Consider the following 25,616-nt stretch of genomic DNA (forward strand, 5'->3'; position numbering starts at 1 on the left):
TAACATTCTGGGTGGGTGGGTGGGAGGTGGGGAGTCAATGATCTGTGCGGACACTCCCTAAGTAGCTTGGTGACAGCCAGAACAGATATTGAGTTTTCCATGAAAGCACGGTAAGGTCATGGAATGGCAGTTTCTTCCCCCAGTCTTGCATGGAGGAATACTTAAAATATATACACTCACCACCTCCCAAAGCACACCCTAATTCTAATAGATGGTAAATTCCAATCCTATAATAAAATAGAGAAGCATTTTTCTCATCCATAACCAAATTAATACTTCACAGTTTTTGGGTTAAGCAGAAAAAAATAGTCTTTTCCTTCCTCCCTTGCTTCCCTTGCTCCCTCTCTTGATGGAAGAGAGGAGAAGGTTTTATTTTTCAAGTTACCTTTTATTCTGGCAGTAACACAACTCAGGAGATTCATTATTCAGTCATTAATTCCTCATTCATTCAGTGACTCATTTAACAGATATTTGTTAAGTACTACTGTGTGCTATGTAGTATTTGGGGGATTACATAAATATAAACAAGATATGCTCTCAGTCCACAAATATCCCATAGTGTAGTTAACTATTATACCCTGTGATAAGTGCTATAGAGGATGCTAGGTGGGAATGGAGAAAGTCACAATTAAATTTTCCTGGAGAGTCATGGTTTTAGTTCTCATTTATTTCAATTGTTAGTGGTTAGTAACAATTCAGTTGTGAAAGAGAAAAATGTTTCTTTTTCTATTGTATGTTTACTGCCTATCTCTCAGAATTAATCTATGGTTTCTGGAGATGTGTGTGTCCTTTTCGACAATCCTTTTGTGTTCAGCTGGAAGAAGAAATTGGCACCCCTTCAACTTAAGAGTGATGGGTAATGGCACAATGGAAGATGGTTCCACCTGGGTAGATTCTGAAACATCTTCATTTTATCTTAGGGATTAGTGATTCACACAGCCTGAGTCTCAGTTTATCTCATCAGCTTCTGCCTTGCAAAAAGGCTATTTCCTGGGGGCGCCTGGGTCACTCAGTTAAGCCTCAGACTCTTGGTGTCGACTCAGGTCATGATTTCAGGGTCATGATTTCAGGGTCATGATTTCAGGGTCATGAGATCGAGTTTCATGTTGGGCTTTGTACTCAGTGGGGAGTCAGCTTCCCCTCTCCCTCTGCACCCTCCCACCCCTCCGCCCCTGCTCACACACTCTCTCTCCCTAAAATAAATAAAATAAAATCTTAAAAAAAAAAAAAAAAGCTGCTTTCTTGGCTGCTTGTTTAGCCACTTTCCCAAAACTGTAACTCCCCTGAGCCTTCTGATCTTCTGGGTCCACAGCTATCAAAGCCTGGGGAAAAGTCAGTGATGGTATGAAAATGTGAAATACATTCCTCCATTCATCCTTAAAAATATTTACTGAGAGTTTGCTATGGGACAGGCACTGGAGTAGATTCTGGAGGTAGACTGTGTAGTAATAACAGAGATATTGTGGCAGACTGCTCACTGTCCCCCTCGATTTAATTTCCCCTTCTTCCCTAGGATAGGTGATTGCCAGCTAAAGACTACATTTCCCAAATTCTTTTGTAATTACTTTTGGTTCTGTGACTAAGTTAGGGTTGATGAGTTGTGAGTAGAAGCAGTGTAGGCTTTAGTGGTCTCACCCTTTAAAGTATTGACCTTGTGCTGCTACTCTGGCCCTTTTCTCTTTTAATTGAGAGGGAGATTGTAAGAAATTATTGGTTTTCTGGACTTAGAGAAGGAAGCCATGTGTTGAGGAAAGGAGAGCCATCCCACCCGCTCCACATTGCCCTTAAGTGGAACATTATATGAAAGAGAAATAGGCTTACAACTTGTATAAGTTCCATTATTTGAGGCTCTCCTTGTGAAAGCATTTTAGTCTGTACCCCAATTAACACAATCCCTGCCTTCATGGATCTTAAAATCTGCAGAGAAACTTGGACATTCATCAATAAATCTCAAAATAAATATATAATTACAATCTGAGATACAGTTATGTAAGAAAAGGATGTGGTGTTTTAAGAGCATAACATGAGATTTGACTTAGTCTTGGGGGTCGGGGAAGATTGCAGAAAGATCAGGAATGAAATGAGCATCAGAGATGTATTGGGTATAGTATTTGACAACTTGTACAACAGTGATTTTACAATAAGCCTTTTGGAAAGCCATGGCCTAAATACTTTTCTGCATAAATTTCTCTGCCTGATGTGGTCTTTGGACTTGAGGGAGCAATTACAAATGTTAGTATATACAGAATAATCAAGTGAAGTAATATAATAAGTTAAAAAGTATCTAGTATCTTATAAGACAGTGAATTAGGATGAAGTTCCAAAGAGTAGCGTCTAGTAAGCTGTGTAAGCTATCGGTCTTTTGAAAGGAAAACATATTAAATCCTTACCAGACCAACATTATCAGTATTTAAATTATAAGGCTCAGTTTAAAAAGAAAAAAAGCAGGGAAAAAGTTTCTTTTTTTTTTTTTAAGATTTTATTTATTTATTGGACAGAGAGAGAGAGATCACAAGTAGGCAGAGAGGCAGGCAGAGAGAGAGGAGGAAGCAGAATCCCTGCAAAGCAGAGAGCCCGATGCGGGGCTCGATCCCAGGACCCTGAGATCATGACCTGAGCTGAAGGCAGAGGCTTAAACCACTGAGCCACCCAGGTGCCCCGGGAAAAAGTTTCTATAAAGTCAATCAACATAGACAAACGTATGAGGACAGCTGAAATGCATAAGAAATCCAAACAGAAACTTCAAGCTATTTCTCTTATTAAGGAAAAGAATGAAGTTATTTTTGGTCTAAATTGTTGGCTTTTTGTCCACAATGATCAAGTACAACTAAAGGCCTGTGCAACTGTCTGTTTGCTTCATGTACACTTGGAAGCAGCGACTAATTACAACTAATAGTGTGTACTGACAGGGAAAGACAACATAAAATTCAACAAATGTTTCATTGAAGAATAGAAGACACTTTTCAAATGATAGAGACATAGCAACTTTAATAAGGTGAAGCACAAATATGCCATTTTACAAGCAACACTGCATTGCTGAATCACATCCAGATATAAGAATAAGAAAACCAGTAGGGAGAGACCAACACATGCACTAAGAGTTGAGCACGTTTGATTACTCTGGTTTAATCCCACTATGGTCTGAGAACACACACTGTATGATTTCTATTCTCCTAAATTTGTTAAAATACATCTGATGGCCCAGAATGTGATCTATCTTGCTCAATGTTCCATGTGAGCTTGAGATGATCATTCCATACAGAATCTTTATTTCTGTTATGCCCAATATGGGGATAATTTGAATTTGGAACCACAGAAGATTGACTAGATCCTTAATATTAATCTAGAATATACCTACTCAATCACGCCTGGTACCAACATTAAATACTACAACAAAACTAGTGATTATGGTAAAGAGTAGCAAATTACTCCATATTAGTTTACATATTACAATGTTATCCCATATTATTCTATGATGGAGTAACTTGTTCTTCCCAAAATTAAGTTGCAATTAGGTGGAAGAAATAATATATATAAAATCATATATATTAAAATAGATATAATATATATTTAAAAATATAAAATATATTATTAAAATATATTTATATATAAATAAATGTAAATATATATTTGAAAATACATATATTATACAAATATAAAATATATATTTAATAAAACTATGACGTTTGTAACAAAGTCTTGCCTTGGCTAATTAGCTCACATGCTACAATAAATCCAATTTGCATTTAGTGCCTTAGGGACAAAAGAAAAATATTCATTGTGAGGAAAAAAGTAGCATGAAAAATGAATGAATAGTTAAAAGCATTGATAGAGAAATAGTCATGAATATATTTCTTTTCCACATAAATGGAAAATTCTACTGGTGGATATAATCTTAATAATTATGATGATGACGCAATTTTCACTTCATTAAAAGTTACTGGAAATGTTTTCCAAGACAGTTCTGATAATTTAAACAATCTCTTTTGAGAGGAAATAGTTCACATTATGTTTTAACTACCTCACTGTATAAAGGGGAAGAATATGTGTTTCTGGAATGCTGACTTTTGAAATGGGAAAGAAGAAATTTCAAAGAATTCATTGTTAAATATTACCCTCATCTGATGTAATTTTATTATGATAATAAAAGTCATCTATAATTCAAGTTAAATAAACATTAATATCATGGTTCAGTTATGACTATTTCATAGAAATAAAAATTCATCATATAGAAAATGAATTGTGATATTGTCTTAAATGGAAAATAGAAAATCTAGTAAAAATAGGAATACATTTGTTCAAGAAGAAACACATCTTTTACTGTGTATCATATTTAAATATTATTTTATCATTTTCAAATCATTATCACAGGTACCACCTTGTTTTGAAATTTATAATATCCTTGTGAGAACAGGGTGTTTATTGAGCATCTACCCTGTGCCAGGTACTGGTAGGCACTGAGAATAATGTTGGGGCAATAGGTAGAGTCTCTGACCTTTTAGAATTTATAGTGTCCTGGGAAAGAAGGGCCAATAGATTTGATATTAGGAGGAAGTGTGATATATTAGAGGAACTTAAAGGGCCAATAGATTTGGTATAGGAGGAAGTAGGACATATTAGAGAAACTTAAAGTTAGCTAGTGTGCTGAAAGCACAGAATTCTAATGGGAGTCTGAGACTGAAGACAGAGAAAAGCAGTGCGCTGGTAAACTGCTTCTCCCAGGGGAAAAGAAAACCCTGCTTTGTAACATTTGCCTATTTCTCTTACTGCATCCAACTTTGAACTAGCAAATGTTCAAAAATCAGTTTGCAAAATTCTGGAGAACTTAACCATCTATATGCCATTGCCAGCCAGTATGAGCCCACCCCAACACACACCTTTTCTCACACAAGGGCCAGATCATCCAGAGCCATATAGGCTGTGATAAGGAGTTTATTATCTTAAGGAACAACAGAAACCCATATAGCTTTGGCTATAGTCTGAAGAAAAGATAGTAGAAAAATATGATAGCATGTAATGAAATAACTACTGTTGCAGGGTCCTGTGAAAGACAATGATGGCTTGGACAAGGGTGATGGCAAGGAGAAAAAGAAGTAGAAAAACTCAAGAAATATTTTGATGGGATAATCAACAAGACTTAGTGATGGACCAGGGCATAAGGAAGAGAATGGTCTGTAGTATAACTTAGGAGTTTTCTGGCTGCAAAGCTGAACAGGTGGGTGGGTAGTGGTATCAAGACAGAAAACCCTGGGGGAAAACAGGGTTTGGAGGGAAAAGATCAGAAGATCAGTTTTGAGCTTGGAGGTTGTGAGTCACCTTTGAGATCTCCAAGTAAAATGTCGAGTGGGCAGTGAGATATGTAGATCTGGAGAGTAGAGGAGGTCTGGGATAAAGACAACCCTATGGGAGTCAAGGGTTCAATTAGGTGATCATTGACACCATGCGCTTACATCATTGTCTAGGAAGAAAATACAGAGTAAGAAAAATGAGGACACATAGGAGTAAGCCTTGAGGACTACAGCATTTAAGGGGCAGGCAGAAGAGACTGAACCAGCAAGGGAATACCATGGCCAGAGAAGTAGGAGGAAAGCCAGGAGAGTAGGGTCACAGAAGCCAAGGGCAAGAGTGCTTCAGGAGGGACAGAGAGGGCAATACCTCTGAATGACTATTCAGAGAGTAACTTTGCCAAACTCACCCTGGGGATGGAGAGCCAAGCATTCTTAACTTCGTGTTACTTAGGAACAAAATCTCAATCTATTCAGATCAAAAAGAAAGAAAGATTATTATAAGGATATGTAGATTTCACTGAGAAATGAAGAAAGGATCTGGGATTGATGGGAATCAGAACTAAGAGATAATTTTTATTATTCATCGTTTTGATTATCATATTATATGTAATGTGTGATTAACGTTATAAGTTTACCGTAGGTCAGACCCTGCTCAGTACTTCATAGACATCTTTCTTGTGATTCTAATGACAACTCTATGAGAATGATGCTACTATTAACTCCATTTTATGGATGGGAAAACAGATTTAAAGAGGTTAAATAACTTCTGCAAGGTTACATTAGTTGAAAGGGAGTGAGGGCTCAACTTATCTTAGCCTCTACTTTTTATGAGCTCAGTCTCTACACATATCAATTCCAGGCCCCACAAAAGAATCCAATCAGACAAGCTCCTCTAAGACATCTACGGAAGTCAGGTGTCTCTTCATGATCCAAACAGCTGTGTGGCCAGGGATCGAGGTCACAAAGACAGGAGGGATTTGGGACTTTTAGTTTAAAGGGAGCTATGCAGAAATAGGATTGCTGTCTGAGATCATTCTCAATTCTGTCTTTTGTATCTTACCTTTCTCTTGGGTCTCTTTCCTAAACATAAAAGCATGTTCCTCTCAGTATTAATTGAACACTTCTGATGATGGTAAATGACAGAAGCTCAGCTAGCATTCACTGAAGCAGAAAGGGGGAATTTTATTATGAGGACCCTAATGATCTCATACATCTCAAGAGAAAGAATGTTGCTGGATGTCAGGAACAACCAGAAGCAAGGATCTAAATATTGCTAGGACTCTGATCTTTTCTTTTTTCTGTCACTTTTGTGCCTTTATATTCCTTTTAATCTTGGCTTCGTTTGTCTTTCTCATTACAGGTTACTTTTCAACCCATGATGAAAAAACATGGCTGCAAACTTATTTTTACAGCTCAATCAATGGAATGATATTGACTCAGTATTTCCTCTGGTATGAAATCTAAAAATCCCACAGTAGAGACACTTTGGTTCATTTGAGTAACTTAGCCATTCCTCATTGATTCAACTGGTTCATGAAGTAGGATTCTTTGGATCAATTTCGATTAGATTTACCCTCTACCAATTAACCTGGACCAAGAAATAGGTCATATAAGAATATAAGATCTCAAAAAGCTGGGGCACCTGGGTGGCTCAGTGGGCTAAGCCTCTGTCTTCAGTTCAGGTCATGATCTCAGGGTCCTGGGATAGAGCTCTGCTCAGTGGGGAGCCTGCTTCCTCCTCTCTCTCTGCCTGCCTCTCTGCCTCCTTGTGATCTCTCTCTCTGTCAAATAAGTAAATAAAATCTTAAAAAAAAAAAACCTCAAAAAGCCATAAAAACTAGGAGGAGGTGGGAAGAGGAATCAGTTTCTAAAAGAAGATCGATCCATTGTCCTCTTTCTCATGACTGTCTTCCTGCCCTTCAGACTGCACAGAATGAACTCCGTTCTCGACAGTGCTGAGCTAACTATGGTCTTAACCTCTTACCTTCCTTTTCACAGGCCAGCTTGTTGAAAGTGGAATCTATATTCCTCTTCATTTTCCTTATCATAATGTCAGGCTTCTATCTACTGTAATTTGACTCACATTTTCACGAGGTAAGAAATTACTTTTGCCAAGGTTGTCGCTGACTAATAACAAACAATTTAAGTCCTTATCTTATAAGAACTGTCTTCAGTTTATGTCACTATTCACCAATTCCTGTATGGCAGAGACTTCCAGTTGCTTCCCTGGATCCATTTCCCCTGTCCTCCTTAGTAAATAAAATAGAGAACCATTTTTAGCTGGACTCGCGGTTGCCCAAAATATGATGTGCCTTTTCCAGTCTCCTTTGAAATTGATGTGGCCATGTGGCTAAATTCTGCCAATGGATTGGAAGTAGAAGTGTTGAACAAAGTGTAGAGTAACTATCTCAAAAGGGAGTGGTGCTCCCTTCTTCAGTATGTCCTCCTTCACACTGGCCTGAATCTTGGACAACCAACTTAAGACTAGTAAGATGCTGAGTATAACAGAAAAAGAATTGGATGATAACCGAGAGCCCCTGCACTAGCACCCGCTGCCCAAGTCCACCTATGTGAGAAAGCACTGCAACCTGCAGCTAAGTCTGATCCTAACCAATGCATACTCTTTCTTGAAACTCCTCTCCTTTCCCTCCGCTTACTTTCTCTGACTTCTGTTCCTTGCTAGTCTTCTTCCTATTATTCTTAAATTCCAGCTCTGTCTTTTCCTTGATCTATCCCCCCTTACTTGTCTCCAGGGTTCCATCATGAGCCTATGCTTATTCTTAAAATTCTACAAGTGAAACGTCATAAATATCCATACTCTAATAGCTAAATTGTGTTTTTAACTCAGAAATACAAGTCTCTGGTCTTTCTATCTTCTCTTGGCTGCTGACCCAGCACTTGACCTCTGAACACTTTGACCTTATGAACATTCTCTTCATTAATTCCACATCTCCTTTGGTGACCCCACTCTCTAGATTATTGCCTGAGAATGAAGACTGAATTTCCCTGGACCTCCCTTTTCTGCTCTGCTGTGGTGGTCTTCGAGCTGGTATTCTTCTCTTACTCAGACTCTCCTCCACCTTACTGCTGAAGTAGCTTTCCTAAAACCAACCTTGATTATGTCAATGCACCAAATCATAAATCATTTAGACTCTCCATTATCTAATGCATTTAGTCCATTCACCATAATGTTTCATAATAGAAACTTCAGGGAGTTGCCTTTTACTTCAGACTTATTTTCAGCAACTTCTCCTACAGATTCTGAAATTCCAACGATACCAAACTATTCACAGCCCCCAAATAAGCCATGCTGTCCTTTTCTTCTTTCCTTTGTAGGTGCTGCATGTTTTTTTTTTTTTTTTAAGATTTTATTTATTATTTTGACAGAGACACAACGAGAGAGGGAACATGGCAGAGGGAGTGGGAGAGGGAGAAGCAGGCCTCCTGAGGAGCAGGGAGCCCAATGTGGCGCTTGATCCCAGGACTCTGGGATCACGACCTGAGCCGAAGGCAGACGCCCAATGACTGAGCCATCCAGGTGCCCTGGTGCTGCATGTTTTAAAAATGTGCTTTTGCTATAGGACATGCCTCTCTTCCCCTGTTACATAACAAATTCCCATTGATCCTTTAAGACCCAACTCAGATAGTTTTTCCTCTAGGAAGCTTTCCCTGACATCTTCAGGTGCATTTGGATTGACACTTTCCTCTGGGACTTCTTGCAACCCTCTAAATACGCATAAGTCTGAATGTATTTCTTATGATGCAAGTTACATCACTTACACATCTACGTCTTGCTCTGGAGGACGAGCTTATCTTTTTGGGCTTGGAATTTTGTCATTTCCCTGGCATACTGTATGTACTTACTAAAGTGTTGAAATTATTTATTAATTCTAAAAGATAAAAATATAGGAAAATCAATGTTCTGTGATGACTACATGAATCTAGAGCCTGATTATAAGCTCACCACCAAAGTGGGGTTGCTGCTCTGTGCACAGTGATTCTCCAGTTGGTCCTGACTATACTGTCTTTGCTTACTCCTCCCCTTATTCTTGGCATTGGCTGTGCTGTTAATCCAAAGCTAGAGGTGCTAAATCTAGTTGGGCCCGGAGGATATTCCCTTCCCAGACATTTGAAAATAAATTAAGATATGTAAAATCTGAAGGTTCTAGAGTTGAGTCGTCTGACGTGAGTGTCCTGGAGAGAAGGTTCAGGAACAACCAATACCCGTGATTTTCCTGCATCTGCTTGGATTTCTGTCTTCTTCAAGGTTGATGAATCCTGCCCTTCCTTTGATTTTGAGGACAACCCTTTTAACACACTGTCGTGTTTCATTTGAATTAGCCAGTCAGTTTCTTTTGCTTGCAAATAAAAGAATCTTAACCAGAGTACCCACTAGAAAAGTACTGAAGGATTGGGAACACTATTGGTAGATTCTCTGTTCTGTGGCTTAAAGATTAGGTTCTCCTAATCCCACACAGTGAAGCTCTTTGAGCTTACAGATTTGATAGCCCCCGAAGGGATTAGGTTGAGCAGAAGCTAAGGCAGGCAAATACACAATAATCTTTTCTACAAACCATATCAACTCAATTAACTCAACTTAAATCTTTTTTTTTTCCTTCTCAGGTGTCCCATTTTCATGTTTTTTATAAAAAGAACATTTTTTTTCCCCCTTCAGTTTCCCCTTCAGTTTCAGTGGAAACTGAATTTCCACTTCAAATTTAAAATGCCATGTCAAGTTAGTAAAGGATTTTGGCTTAAATTGTTCCTAGAGATTAGGTCTACTTTCCCTCAATGCCAATTAAAACGACCCGGTCTAACATAATGTAGTATCTGACGTTTCCATAGCAGCTTGCACTAAGCAGCTTTCCTTGCTAATTAGTCCGACAGCGCCCTGTGAAATACCTTCTACCCAAAGATGATACGACCCCTTTGTAAACATAACCTCATATGACAGGAAACCAGAAAAGCAAAATTTATCCAGATGAAACAGAAAGGGGAAATGCGCTCAGCCAAAGTGTTAAATCCAAGCCGAGAATTGGCAGAACCCTGGGAAGAAAATATCCTCTCCTGTTTTGTTATCACACACTCAGCGGAATACTTAATAATCAGAAGGAATTAAAGGCTTGGTTTTGTAATGCCGTTTGGCAATTGGCATCTCCGCTACCCACAAGTCTCTACGTACCAACACAGACATTATTTAATACTGATTTAGAGGACATATCAGTCTGCCATTTCAGCCCCACCACTTCCTGTCAACAGGAATGTTAATATAAAAACTCTTCACGTACCCAGCGGTTATTTAACAAAGTAATCTCAGGTCTCAGGAAATAGAATAATCCATCAAGCCAAAGGGTTTACTGAGAATTCAAAGCTGCAGCACAGTGCCAGGAATTAAAGTTTACGCTGAGCTCTATTTACTCTTCTTTTAGACCTAATTTGAGTTGGTATAAAAGTTTAGTTTTATTGCTCCCAGTTAGGTGAGCAGCAAATCAGGTTCAATAAAAAGAAACTAGAGAAAATGATTTAAAAAGAAAAACATGTAATTTCTATTACACTGACAGGGAGAGAAAGGAAGCGGGAGTTATAGAAAAAGCGATCCCTAAACTACAAAACATTAACTTGTCTGGAGTCATTTCAGAGAAGAACAGGGGTGCCTGGCTGGCTCTCTTGGTAGACCATGTGACTCTTAATCTCAGGGTCCAGAGTTCAAGCCCCATGTTAGGTATGGAGCCCGCTTAAAAAAAAGCAATAAAGAAGGGCAAATGGGCTTGTTCAGTTTAGCAGCCCCTGAGGCAACACTGTGTTATTATTATTTTGTCTTTTTTATGATTTTTTTATATTCTGAAAATTATAATGAAAGATATCTAGTTCCTAACAATAGTTTTTTAGAAAGAAGCATAAATTTAATTCTTGAACCCAAGTAAATATTGTAAATATTATGCGCTGAAAATAAAACACACATATATAGAAGTTGTCAAAGGGAGGGCTGTGGAGAGGGTACTTGCGTTTGGGTGGGCTCTGGTGTAGAGATTTGCCTCCAAGTGTTGGGCAGGAGGCTCAGGACACAGCGAGATATACTTACGTAGTGGGGGCACATTCAGGGTGCTGACGGCTCTGTGGACCCCTTCACTGCTCCTGGTGCAGGGAGGTGCCCCATGTCCCTAAGGACTAGGCAGGGGCAGGACTCCACGTGTCCAGGTTCCCTGGGACCTCTCTTCAACTCAGTCTTTGGAGCTCCACAGATATTTCCTAAAAAGGCAAATCATAAAAATATAAATTATGAAAAAAAAAATGGAGGAGGAGATAGTGGAAGAAAGTATCTTGAGCCATCCAGAGGGTTGATAGCCAGCATGGAGGCTTCTATTTAAGAAATAGGGATATATTTGCCTAACTTTCTATTAGAATTGGTTGTGGGACTGAGTTGAGGAATGAGGAGGGGAGGGAAAAAAAAAAAAAAGGAGGAGGAACGACAAGTCTGCAGAAACAAAATAGGAGACTTGACTATGGCCCCCGCCCTGGAGGGCAACAGCAGGTGGTGGGAAAGGAGAGCCAGGCAGATTAACTGGAACTTCAAGGCAAGCCCAGGACCTGCTCTAGAGTTTGGGAGGGGAGGCCTTGGGTTGGAAGCAAAACAAAGTACTGTATACAAAGGGGCCCATCCAGGGTTGTGCAGGTTGATATGAGAGGCGTAGTCCTCATTTATTTTAATTAATTAATCTTTAGCCAACTGTAATCTGAGAATACAGTAAAATTACTTTAGTCGTATGTCTATATTAGTCGAGATCAAGTATCAAATATTTGACTTTATTTAAAAAGCATGTATGATTTATTTTAAGCAAACACTGTCTGGTGAGACACAAAGAGATGGTCTTCACTCTCCAGGTCCTTTTGGTTGAGTGACTGGGATAGGCATATGCACAAGTCAGCCTAATGTGAGTCTGTCCAAAGGAATAAGAATAGAACAATTATTGAACTTCTACTTTGTGCCTGGATGTGTACTAAGCATTTAAACAAATCATTTTATCTAAATCTTATAGCAATCGTAAGAAGTAGGTATAATTATTTCACTTTCACAGATGGGGAAACTGAATCTTAGAAGTTCAGTTAACTTGCCTGGGGCTACAATGTTCTGGAAATTAGAGAAGATAGATTCAAATTCCTCTGACTCCTACTCATTCCTCAAGGCTTTTTGCTCTAACCAATTAATTTCTTAGAGTCAACTTGTGTTTGTTTGATATCTGACAAGATTTGAAATATTCATTTTTGAGGCCTTCATCTACTGAGTTCTGCCAGCAGAGTAAAGGCAATCTGTTTTGGAGCGAAGATCATTATCCTGAAGGGTGAATATGGGAAATGAAGCTTACCTCTGAAACTGTTGGGGTCCGTTATCAAAGGAATGAGACTGAGACAAAATGAAAGTTATGCAAAGCCTTATTCAATGCCAAGCATTAGAAGTTAGACTGACCGGCCAGGGGAACGAGACTGAGACAAAGTGAAAGTTATGTGAAGCTTTATTCTATGCCAAGCATTAGAAGTCAGACTGACCGGCCAGGGCCGCCTCCGAAGAGAGCGACTCCCTCCCGATCTCACATGCTGGTTTTATAGGGCATAACCGCAGACCCAATGTATGTGACTTTTATTGTTAAGGCATTTACTCCCAGAATCGATACCCGGAACCATACCAGGAACTACTGGGGCATTTATTCCCAGAATGAAGTCCATGGATGTCAACAACAATATGGCTACCTAGGCAATATGGAGTTGCTCTGGCTAAGCAGGCCCTAATAGTTAAACAGGTTTTAACATTAAATTGGCCCTAACAAAACCATTTTACACTTTGATTTTTTTTAACTCCCCACTCCCACATACTGTCAAGGCAATGATAGTGTTTGAGGTAGCCTTGTCTCAGAATATTTCTCCATGGCTGTGAAGTAGGTTTTGGAGAAAGTACTTAATTACAGAAGGTTAGAAAAATGACAAAATAATGACCAGGATGATCAAATATCTTTGATTACTTTACTGTACCTAGGTCTAGGCTTCAGCATTTTCCTAAATTGAAGTAAATTAAAGTATTAATCCTACTGAACTGGTTAACCAGCGGGCGCCTGGGTGGCTCAGTGGGTTAAAGCCTCTGTCTTCAGCTCATCGGCTCAGGTCATGATCCCAGGATCTTGGCATCAAGCCCTGCATGGGGTCCTTTGCTCAGCAGGGAGCCTGCCTCCCCCTCTCTCTCTGTCTGCCCTCTGCCTACTTGTGACCTCTTTCTGTCAAATAAATAAATAAAATCTTAAAAAGAAAAAAAAAGAACTGATTAACTTGGGGAGTGGTACTTGGAGCTGTCTTCTTTGGAATGATGTAATTGAGAAACATTTAGCAGATTAGATATATTATTTAAGTGTCTAGGAAGAGCAGATGTCATTGAGAGACATAATGTCAGTCCAGAGTGAGTGCATTTTTAGCATTCTTCATCTTGAAAAAGAATTGTAGAACGACAGAGGTTTCATAAGATGCCATGCATTTATATGGCTTTTAGTCTGTGTTTGGGGATGGTTTACTTAATCTTCACCTACACCTGAAGGACACTATTGTAGAATAACTCTCCTGTTCTCCCCAAGGGTTCCACATTTAAGTAAAGAAAATTGTTTGTTTTGAACAGATGTCTAAATGCCGCCTAGTATCAGGAGACCATATTAAGAGTGGTAATAAATGTGAAACCCCCAGAACAATTATTTCAGAATACCTCTGCTATTCCTCTAGTTGCAAGTAGAGTAGCCTCTATGAATATCTTTCTGTTCTTGATAGGATGAATGGGGTGTGGCTTGGTGCCTGGTAGACTGGCAGACACTGGTTTCAGAAATGTTGGGGACTTCACAATTAACCTTGAATGCCATTTGCAGTTGTTTGAGATAACTTCTCTCTCTCTCTCCTTTTCTAAATATCATTTACCTTTTATCTTCTTAATATACTGATTTTCTTTTTTTAAAAATTGTATATATTTATTTGAGAGAGAGAACACAAGTGGCAGGGGAGGGGCAGAGGGAGAGGGAGAAGCAGGCTCCCTGCTGAGCAAGGGCGGGGGAGCAGAGTGGGGTGGGAAGGGTGGGGCTCTATGCCAGGACCTTGGGATCTTGACCTGAGCCAGACGCTTAACTGACTGAGCCACCCAGGAGCCGCATATACTGATTAATTTTCATCACCAAAATGGAATATTCTGTACTTCTTTTTTTTTTTTAAAGATTTTATTTATTTATTTGACAGACAGAGAGATCACAAGCAGGCAGAGAGGCAGGCAGAGGGAGAGGAAGGGAAGCAGGCTCTCCGCTGAGTAGAGAGCCCGATGCGGGGCTTGATCCCAGGACCCTGAGATCATGACCTGAGTTGAAGGGAGAGGCTTTAACCCACTGAGCCACCCAGGCGCCCCTATTCTGTACTTCTTTTATCTACATGTTTTAAACCCTTTTGGAGGAGAGAGGTAATATAATTAGTTGATAATATATTGATATTGATATAGTTGATACTATATATCATATATATGATAATATAGAGATAATATATGAGTTGAATAAACAGTGCAATGCACAGTAAATTTCACTTGATAATTCAGTCTAATTTTTTTTTCTTTCAATACACTTCAGAACAGGGGAACTAACCAGTTCTTTATAAATTCTTGGACTCCATAAATTTCAAAGTAAATGTTAGGTATTTAAGCAGGCAGGCAGATTGGATTGAGAATCATTACTCAGGTTTATCTTGGTGTTCAGGGAACACCATGAAGCAATTTTAGTGAATTTCCCTGTCCTTTAAATTTGTCCTTTGTAAACACCTGTGTTTGTAAGACCACGGGAAGTAGGCTCCATTTAGTTAAGTAGTTCTTGGCCAAAGTCTATTTCTGTGATCAAATTGGCTTGGCTTCTGACTGTGAGTACTTATGCCAGATGTGAGTGTAGGCAAGAATGGCAATCTGGCTGCTCCTCTCGCTCAGCAAATGCTCTGCTTGATACAGATCCCACGTTACTGTTTCCCCCTTTTGCTGCAAGGGTCAGATGTGGGTACTGATGCAATACTTGCCTCACATACGTGCTTATTTGTTTAACGGATACATGTGGTATGCCTATTAAGGGGCCGAGTATTGCAGTGCACTCCACGTGCCTCAGTGCATGAGCCAGCAAGGTCTCCACCTTTCAGCGTGTTTCTGTATTTTGACTGAGTGAGACTGTGGCATTCTTTCAGTCGAATTGTTTTGCCTTTTCTGTCTTCCTGGGTGCTGAAAATACCTGTGCCCAAAAGAAATTTATGGGTCCTCTAGCCTAGTTATGTTTTGGTTCTGTTAAATGTATTAAACAAGGAGGCCATTAACCTGAGGTGGTTCTAATACCTATGTAAGGAAACCCAAACTTAGTCCAGTACATGACTCAAGGTTAAGAAATCGAAACCTAAGGACAGATCACAAATAGCCAATAGGCTTTTCCAAAGAAGGCAAATGCTTAAGCACAGCCAATTGAATGATTTCCTCTTTTTCTTCAGCATTTTCTGTTATGTCTTTCTCCTCATTCCTGTCACTGGAGCACTTCTAACTAGTTCCTGTGTGGAGCTGCCCAGTTGGAATCAATTTTTGTTTAAATAAACTCAGAAAATTTGTAATATGCTTCAGTTTATCTTTTAGCACTTCTGTGATTTGATTTACAGAATTTTACTGGTGGAAGAATTTGCTCATTCATTAAAGAAATATATATTAAATGTTGCCATATGGCAGTCTCTATGCCAAATATGAAGGGCACAGCAGTGATCAAAAAGATAAGTTTCCTAGTCTAAGAGCTCAGTTGGATGGGGAAGACCAACATTACAAAACAAGCAAATACATTCAAAGTTACTGTGGTAGGAATTATGAGGTGAAAAAAAGGTGGGAGGAGGGATGAATTATGAAGTGAAGAGACCAATTTGAGGTATCTCCTTAAGACTGGAGGACCTCTTTGAGGAGGCGAATATGCATTATTATTGTGTACTGGTGTTTTGCACAATTCCAAAGTTATGAAAGGTGCCCACTGGAGTTGGGTAACATGGTGACATTAAAACTGGTGGTGGATATTAAGGAGGGCACATATTGCATGGAGCACTGGGTGAGGTGCATAAACAATGAATTTTGGAATACACACACACTCACACACATACAAAATTAAATTAAATTAAATTAAAAAGCAAATAAAAAACCTAAAGGAAAGGGGCCCTACCATGTGAACATATAATGAAAAAGTTTCCCTGTAGAGAGAAGAACATGTATGATGGCCCCAAAACGGCACAAAGTTTGGGGTATTTGAAATCTGAAAGAAGGCCAGTGAGCGTGTAATAATTGGACAGGGAGAAGCCAATTAAGACAATGGAAAAGCAACAAAGACCTGACTAATCTGGGCCTAACAGGCCATAGTAAAGTTTTGCTTTTATTTCAAAGTTGATGGAAGAGTTTTAAATAAGAGAGTGATAAGAAAAAAAAAAAGAAAAAAGAGAGTGATAAGATCTTAGGTTTTAATAAGCTCTCTCAGTTGTAGTGGGGATCATGACAGAATAGAGACCAGTTAGAGGTTTATGGTCCCAGTCCACACAAAAATGAGATTGGATTTAAGTGGTGTATTAAAAAAATATTTTTTTTAGTAGAATTGGGAGAATTTATTATTAATGGGTTGTAAATGACAGGTGAGGGAGATTATGATGTCATGATATAACTTAATTATTAACATTTTAAATTTAAAATTTTAATAAACCAAAGCTTTGATAACTAGCATTCCAAATAATTTTATGTATTTGGCACTCAGCATTGAACAATGGCAAAATTATTTCCAACTGGAAGTCTTAAATTACACTGAGTATATTATAATATGTACACTGAGTACATATTAAATGATTAATTGAAGAGGTAGTGTTTCTACTATTCTAATAATTTATAAAAGTCAATGCTCAAGTACATATTAAATGACTACAAAAAGTAGGTAGTGTTTCTACTACTCTAATAATTTATAAAAGTAAATTAACATATTTTTAATAATTCTTCCTGATTTCTCAGTATTAGAATAATAAATACTATAATTACAAAACTGTACATGAAATGCTTTGACAGATCAATCACTGTAAAAATCCAGAATAGGTTTGTTGGTATTGGACAAGAAGGACAATTTCTGCTGGTAGAATGTGGCCCTGAGCTGCTGTTGGTCCCCTGTGACAGTACATGGGGAAAACAAAAGGACAATTCTTAACGAAATCGTTGATGCCCTGGGTCCAGTTCCATGAGCAATTCAAATTCCCAATGACACAAGACAATATGTTTCCCTTTTGGATTTCAAGCTGGTTTGATAGGATTTCTATCATTTTTTTAAGGTTATGTTTCTTAGTAATCTCTACACCCAATGTGGGGCTCAGACACACAACCCCGAGATCAAGAGTCGCATGCTTTTCCAACTGAGCCAGCCTGGCACACCCAGTTTCCGTTGTTTTTCACAAAATGTATTTCGACCAAACAAGAACCCTTGTCTTAGACTGGAGGCTGTAAATTAGGGAGAAAATAAAAAATGAAACCACCACAAAGAAAGCAGAATACATACACACACACACACACACACACACACACACACACACACACACACACAATGGAAGAGTCAGGACACTTGAAATCCAGTTTTGATTCGTCTACTCTTAGCCCTTCTGACTATAGTTCGCTTATTTGGAAAACTAGCGTCCACTCTGTTTCTGACACTCTGTTTCTTGTTGCCAATTTTAGTATTTCAGTATCCAGCTTAAATCATCTATCTTATTTCTTGATCTTTTTAGGATAGATACACCGATGAGGAAATAAAAATGTGTTCCTTAGAGGGCTATATTGAATAAGGAAACAAAAGAATATTCACCCTAATGTACTAAAGTGGTCAGATTAGAATATGACCATTAAAGTAGAGAGATTTACTGTAAAAACTTAGGGGATCGTACATATATGTCAATTTTTTTATGGAGATGTGCTGATATGTAGTTTGAATTTGTGCTGTAAGACAAAGACTCAGCTGCAGAGAATGGGGAGCATGCTAATCTCTCAGCAACATACAAATCAAATTGTGCTGACCAGGGGTTCTCAAGTCCATAAAGGGTATCATAAAAATATAAAAATGGGCTCTGCTAGTATTGCTTCTATCTCTTTAGAGGAACCATGGGTTACTCATCTGTTGGTTTCTTTCCACATCACTGTGTACACATAAAATGATAGCATTTGTTTGGCATCTGCGGCAACCAGCAAAGACTGCTGTGGATCAGAGGAGACTGGAGACCATGGGCACCCCAAGGCTATTGGAATCACCATCACCCATGCAAGGCATAGCTGTGGGCTTTGACATTCTGGCTGAGAAACTCTGGTTTAAAAAATATTTGTGACTTATATGTCCCCATGGTTACTACTTTTCTTATTGAACGTTCAAAAACCTTTTTCCTTAAATTCTTGCTTTGGGCTTACATCAGGTATCGTTATCAGAGGTCCCTGAAACACCTTAACAAGGATGTTAGCACTTCGCCATCTGGAAAAGAAAGACCCTGAGTTGCCATCAGCTGTAGACAATAAGCAGGCTCTTTTGTGATGTCTGTTTAATGAAAAGGGAGCTTTTCCTTTATACCTGCAAACACATTCATAGAATGCCAGAGGCAGGGGGTCACTTTCTATTAACCACTTGCTGATTTTGAGATAAGCCTTCATAAACTCTGTGCAGAGCACTTAAGTTGCTATTAGGGTAGATCCTTTGGATGCACAACAAAAGATGTCATACTGCCTTACCTTGGTCTCCAAGAGGTTAAACCCTGCTGTTTCCATAGTGCCTGTGAGTTATATTTGAAATCAGCATTTATTTTCTTGTTCTGAGCCTATTCTTCCCTAATTAACTTAGTGCTTATAATGTTTATATCCTACTGGGAAAATATGTAGGGAAAACCTGAAAGGACTAAGGTAGAAAAAGGTTAAAGCATTAATTTGAGTTTAAAAGAATATGCTCCTCATTCAACGTTCATGACATTTACTTTTACTTATTTTTCCTGGGGTAAGTTATCTTTCAAAGGAGTCTATTCTCCGGACTTCAACGGAGAACTGATTTTGAAAGAAGTCGTTTTCTCTGAATTCAGTGCTGACCTTTGCTTTATTTTTACAGAGGCATCCCTTCTCTCCTTGCTGCTGCCCTCCCATATTTTACAATTATGCCTGTCCTAAGTCGATTTATGCTTTCTATGCGGCTCCGGAGAGGGTTAGCCTATGCCCAGCTGTTTTGGATTTACATACGACTTGTCTCTGCGAAGTCTTGCCTGAAAATGGCCTCATCAATACAGGATTGCACAGGTTACTTCGTGAGCACAGAGATCTACCTTTCCTTCTAGGAAGTACACCGATTTAAATTTCCACCTGCTCTTCCTGGATTTATAATATTTACCAAGGAGGTTATGCATCTGTCCTGCCCGCTCCTCACTATTCCACATGATTTACTTTTACTTGGCTATAAGCAATAAAAGGTGATGAAGAAGATAGAGATGATTCATTTCTAGGTGCCATGAGGAAATGTGAGAGCACAGGTTTCTTCTTTTTCACCAAAGATGAAGGTTTAAAAGTAATTTTTCCCATTTGATCATTCAATCCTGAAGATAAGCTTCAGGAAATGCCAGCTGCTCAGAATTTATTTTTTAAGACTTTTTTAAAGAGCAGTTTTAGGTTTGTAATACAATTGAGAAAGAGGTACAAAGATTTCCAAGTCATGCCCTTGTTCCCACTCATACATAGATGGCCTCCCCCGTTATCAACATCGTTCACCAGGGTGGTCCTTTTTTTTCCCTTTTTACCAAGGGTGAACCTCTACTAACACATCATCATCCCCCAGTGTTCATAGTTCACCTTAAAATTCCTTCTTGGTGTTGTATATGATAAGCTTGTGGACAAATGTATAATGTTATGTATCTATTATTATAGTATCATAAGGAGTATTTTTACTGCTCTGAAAATCCTCTGTTTTGCCTATTCATCTCCTCCCCCAACCCCCTCCACCTCTGGTAATCATTAATTTTTTATTGTCTCCCTAGTTTTTTTTTTTTTTTCCAGAATGTCATATAGGTGAAATCAGATAGTATATAGTCTTTTCAGATTGTCTTATTTCACTTAGCAATATGCATTTAAGATTTTTCTGTCTTTTCATGGCTGGGTAGTTCTTTTCCCTTTAGTGCTGAGTAATATTCCATTGTCTGGATGTACTCCTGTTTATCCATTTATCTACTAAAGGGCATTTGGTTGCTTCCAAGTTTTGGCAATTATGAATAAAGCTGCTATAAAGATTTGTGTGCAGGTTTTTGTGTAGACCTAAGTTTCAACTCCTTCCTACCAATAATGAATAAGAGTTCCTGTTTCTCCCTATCCTTGCCAGCTTGGGGAGTTGCCCATGTTCTGGACTTTAGCCATTCTAATAGGTGTGTAACAGTACCTTATTGTTGTTTTAATTTGTATGTCCCTGATGACATATGATATGGAACATTTTCTCGTATGTTTCTTTGCCACCTGTATGTCTTCATTGTGGAGGTGTCTGTTAAGATCTTTGGCTTGGGGTGAGCAGGTGACTCAGTTGGTTAAGCACCTGACTTCAGCTCAGGTCATGATCTGGGAGTCCTGAGATTGAGCTTTGTCAGGCTCCCCCCTCAACAAGGAGTCTGCTTCTCTCTCTTTCTCTCTCTCTGCTCTTCCCCTGCCTGGTTCTCTTTCTCTCTCAAATAAATAAAAAAAAAAATCTTTAAAAAAAAGTTCTTTGGCTCATTTATTGATCAGCTTGTTTGCTTTCTTATTTTTTTTTAAGATTTTATTTATTTGACAGACAGAGATCACAAGTAGGCAGACAGGCAGGCAGAGGTAGAGAGGAAGGGAAGCAGGCTCCCCTTTGAACAGAGAGCCCAATGCGGGGCTCGATCCCAGGACCCTGGAATGATGACCTGAGCCACCCAGGCACTCCTGTTTTCTTATTCTTGAGTTCTAAGAGTTTCTTTTTATATATTTTGGAAAGCATTATTTTATCAGATGTGTCTTTTGTAAATATTTTCTCTTAGTCTATAGCTTGTCTTGTAATTCTCTCAATTTTATCTTTTGCACAGCAGAAAATTTTAATAAACTCTAGCTTATCAGTTCTTTCTTTCCTGGATTGTGTCTTTGGTGTTGTATCAAAATGGCATCATCATACCCAAGATCATATAGGTTTTCTCCTATGTTATCTTCTAGGAGCTTTATAGTTTTATGTTTTATATTTAGGTCATTATATAGGTCATATATTTAAATCATAATCCATTTGAGTTATTTTTGTGAAGGGTATAAGGTCTGTGTCTAGTGCCTTTTTTCTTTTCTTTTTTTGCATATGGATGCCCAGTTGTTCCAGCACCATCTGTTGAAGGGACAATCTTTGGTCTATTGTATTGCTTTTGCTTTTTTGTCCAAGACCAGTTAACTCCATTTATAGATCAGCATTTATTTTTTAACCAATCCACGAAGTTTTCACCTACTCTTCTTGCAAAAAATAGTAACATTAGTTAATGCGTTGGATGGATATAAACATCAATCATTTCAAAAAGGAAAGTTGGATCATGTTTTGGATCATAATTTCAATTTAGTATGACAGCAAACTGATTGTAACCTCCATCCTTCCATCTTCTCCAAGATTGACATGACTGACCTTGCTGGCCAGGTGAGGAGCCCTTTCTACCCAAGCATGTGGCTCCATCCTGAAAATGCTTGCTCAGCTAAACAGGATGCCCTTCCAAAAGATGGAGTGGTATATAAGTACTTATATTTTATTTAAATTAAATCCTTTCTCATCCATTACTTTCTAACCTGTGTTCTTTTATTCCTTGGCCTATGCAATGGAGGTTTTTAACCTGGAGTCTGTGGCCCTCTAGGTTGCACTTGAATGGATTTTAGAGGATCAACAGTCTTTTCAGAAACCACTTTGGGGAATGTGCAGATGTCTATTATTCTCAGGGTAAGTGTTCATAGTGCTTATCAGATTCCTAAAGGGTCTTGTGAACCCAAATGATTAAAGCCACTTTTAACCACTCGTGTTAAATTCTACGGCTCAGATAATTCTGGTATATCACAGAATTATACCTAACACAAGGGGCAATTAAACTGTAAAGTATTAATTCTCTATAACATGATTTATGTTTATGTATTTGCATGTGTGGATATTGTATAACTTTCCTCTATCTTTCTACTGAAAAGCCTTTGAGGCTTTGAAAGTTTGGTTCAATATAAATCACTGTCATCACACCACCAAGGTGAATCCTTGTGTACAACTACACGATTTGGACACTGAGAGCTGAGAATCACCATCATCTACTCTTCCATGCCTCCATAAATCTTAAGAAAAATATGACTGAATTGAAAAGTCTAAAGATTATTAAAATCTTAGCTATACATTTCCTTTTAATTTTCACTTCTATGTGGAATCTAAAAAAAAGGCAAAAAGTTTAATTCCTAGAAATAGTGAGTAGAAAAGTAGTTGCCAGAGGCTGGGGGATGGGGAGATATGGAGAGGTTAGAGAAGAGGACAAACTTTCAGTTATAAGACGAATAAGGTTTGAGGATCTAACTGTACAACATGGTGACTATAGTTGATAACACTACTGTATAACTGAAATTTGCAGGAGAGTGAAATTTCAATGTCCTCATGGAGGGTGCAGGGGGGCTGGGGAGGCAACTATGTGAAGTGATGGATGTATAACTTACTTGATGGGGGAGTCTTTTCACTACACACACACACACACACACACACACATATAATATATATATTTAAGTATTACACTGACACTTTAAATATCTTATAATTTTGGGGTGCCTGGGTGGCTCAGTCACTTGAGCATCCACCTCTTGGTTTCAGCTCAGGTCATGATCTCGTGTGTCATAGGACTGAGGCCTGCATTGGGCTCCATGCACACCGGGGAGTCTGCTTTAGGATTCTCTCCCTCTGCCCCCTCTCCACTTCTGTGTATATGCACTCTCTCTCTCTCTCTCTCTCAAAAAAATAAAATAAAATAAAATAAAATATTAAAAAGAAAAGAAACACAATATTTTCAGCACATATGGTCAATGGTCATATGGTCAATACTGGCCTCACACAACCCTGGATTTTTGTGGACCTAAGTGAAGGAAAAGTAAAGCAGATAGTAATTTGGGCCTGCGGAGAACCAAGGGAAAGCAAGAGTAAAACACTTTAATTAGATCTGATTGTTAATACAACCAAACAAAAATAGGAAAAGTACCACAGGGTTAATTAGAATTAATGTCTAAGGTCTGGTAAAGAGTGAGACATAAATGTGGAAAAAAATTTAAGGCTGCTGGAAAAAAAAAAAAAAAGAATCACTTTGTTTCTGTTGGTTTACTATGTTCCTAGTGGGTCTGCAACTCGTGAAGCTACAGTGTGAATTATTTTTGTGTAGCCCGGAGAGTATAACACAATTTTTAATTTCCTTGGAAACTCTTCTTAATAAGTAAGATGTTCTGCATTGGAAGCCCCACATTGGCTTATAAAATTGGAATGTAACTGTTAATTTTAGTTCGATGTCTTTGTGAAATGCACTCTGCTATCCACACAATATTTCTCATTTCTTGTTCCTTCAGCTTTGTATATGCGTAAAACACGCCATAGTGGAACTGCCTGTTGAATGCCAGCACGTTCATTTGTACCTGAGGAAGGAAAAAACAATAAAGACCATCACTTATCGGGAGTGTACAACATTTATGAAATAATATTAAACTACAGACTGGCTTGTATTTGTACAGTGCTTATTTGTATTTAAATAGGTAACGTCCAGGGGTGCTGGGGTGGCTCAGCGGGTTAAGCCTTTGCCTTCAGCTCAGGTCATGATCTCAGGGTCCTGGGATGGAGCCCCGCATCGGGCCCTCTGCTCAGCAGGAAGCCTGCTTCCCCCTCCCTCTCTGCCTGCTGCTCTGCCTACTTGTGATCTTTCTCTGTCAAATAAATAAATAAAATCTTAAAAATAAATAAACAAATAAATAAACAAACAGGCAGTGTCCAAATTAGACCAAATACAGGAAAATGGTAGCAATTCATCAAGTTCTAAAGGGAACGTTAGTGTCACTCTGCAGATAAAGATAGACAATAGTAGTTTAAAAAGTAACTTTATAAAAAATAAGTAAAATAAAGTAGGTTTATAGAATCACCAGACAAACTCCAAATCTTCACAGCACTGCTAGCACAAAGATTCCTGGGAAAATCTTAGTGTTTGTGTATGTATGTGTGGAACTTTGTAGCAAAAATATGGTTGGCTTGTAGCTAGTGGGCTTGCCTCATTTAGGTAAACTATTTTTCCACAACTTTGAAAATGTTAAAAAGGTTTGTAGGCTGCCTAACTCTCCTCCAGGGCAATGTCACAGGCCCCTGGAATTTGGAATGAGTGACATAATGAGCTTTCTGAGGATGCTTGGCAGCAATTTGACATTCGGTTAAATTGTTGTTTTTGTTGTTGTTGTTGTTTTTCTGCAGAAGGTAGGTCAGTAAAAGACAACTTAAAAAAAATTGTGTAACTGATGTAAAGTCTGAAATGAAACAATTCTTTTATTCTGTTCCATTTTGAAAAAAGGATGAGAGGTACTACGTCCCTCACACAGTTCTGAAAGTGTCAAGCTAAGTATTCAGGAAGGGGAAGTCCTTGCTTTCAGCAACAGACACTTATTTTTCCTGTGAAGGGCCACTTTCTTAACAGCCTTCTTTGAAGCGGTTGTGCAACAGTGTGAAATTTTAAAAACCCCCCTAATATATGGGATAAATTGCATTGTTTTTACTTCTTTGTATGAAGGCACTAGAGAGTTGTTTGAAGATGTCTGGAGTAGGACTTAGAGGAAGAGGCCTGAACTGCTTTCTGGAGCCAGTCCTACTCTAAATTTGGATAAAATTTCAGGGTTTTCTGTCAATCAACTGAAAGGGAAGGGCCAGTGGTTTTAGAGAAACGGATAAAACACTCTAGAAAAATTCTCCAGATTTTAGAGACCTTACCTGGTATCCCCATCTCCGTCAAAAAAAGCCCTTTGTTGAATAGTTAATAGCCCGAGAATTGACTATAAATGGATTAAATACTCTTCTGTTTTTCAGGGAAAGAGAATACTCTAGACTCTCCAGATAGAGTTCCATGCAAATAATTCCTAAGTGTTATAACTGTGTTTCTAAATTGTATTGTAACATCCCTTCTTAGGGGACGGATTAGGGTGAGATGCACATAAGAGTGTACACCATGAGGATAATCCAGATATGATCATGAGAATGTCCTACTTCTGAT

General features: G+C 38.5%; 1 protein-coding gene across 1 annotated transcript in view; it reads right to left on the reverse strand.

Annotated features, from left to right (window-relative positions):
• Positions 1 to 23,518: 23,518 nt before the first annotated feature.
• Positions 23,519 to 25,616, reverse strand: part of ATP6V0D2 (ATPase H+ transporting V0 subunit d2) — a 44,108-nt gene continuing 42,010 nt past the window's right edge. Inside the window, exon 8 of the mRNA XM_046018515.1 lies at positions 23,519 to 24,006. Coding sequence (XP_045874471.1) covers positions 23,845 to 24,006 — 162 coding nt within the window. The 3' untranslated portion in view covers positions 23,519 to 23,844. The remainder of the gene's footprint in view (positions 24,007 to 25,616) is intronic.

The sequence above is a fragment of the Meles meles genome, chromosome 1 (genome assembly GCF_922984935.1).
Source record: "Meles meles chromosome 1, mMelMel3.1 paternal haplotype, whole genome shotgun sequence".
NCBI lineage: Eukaryota > Metazoa > Chordata > Mammalia > Carnivora > Mustelidae > Meles > Meles meles.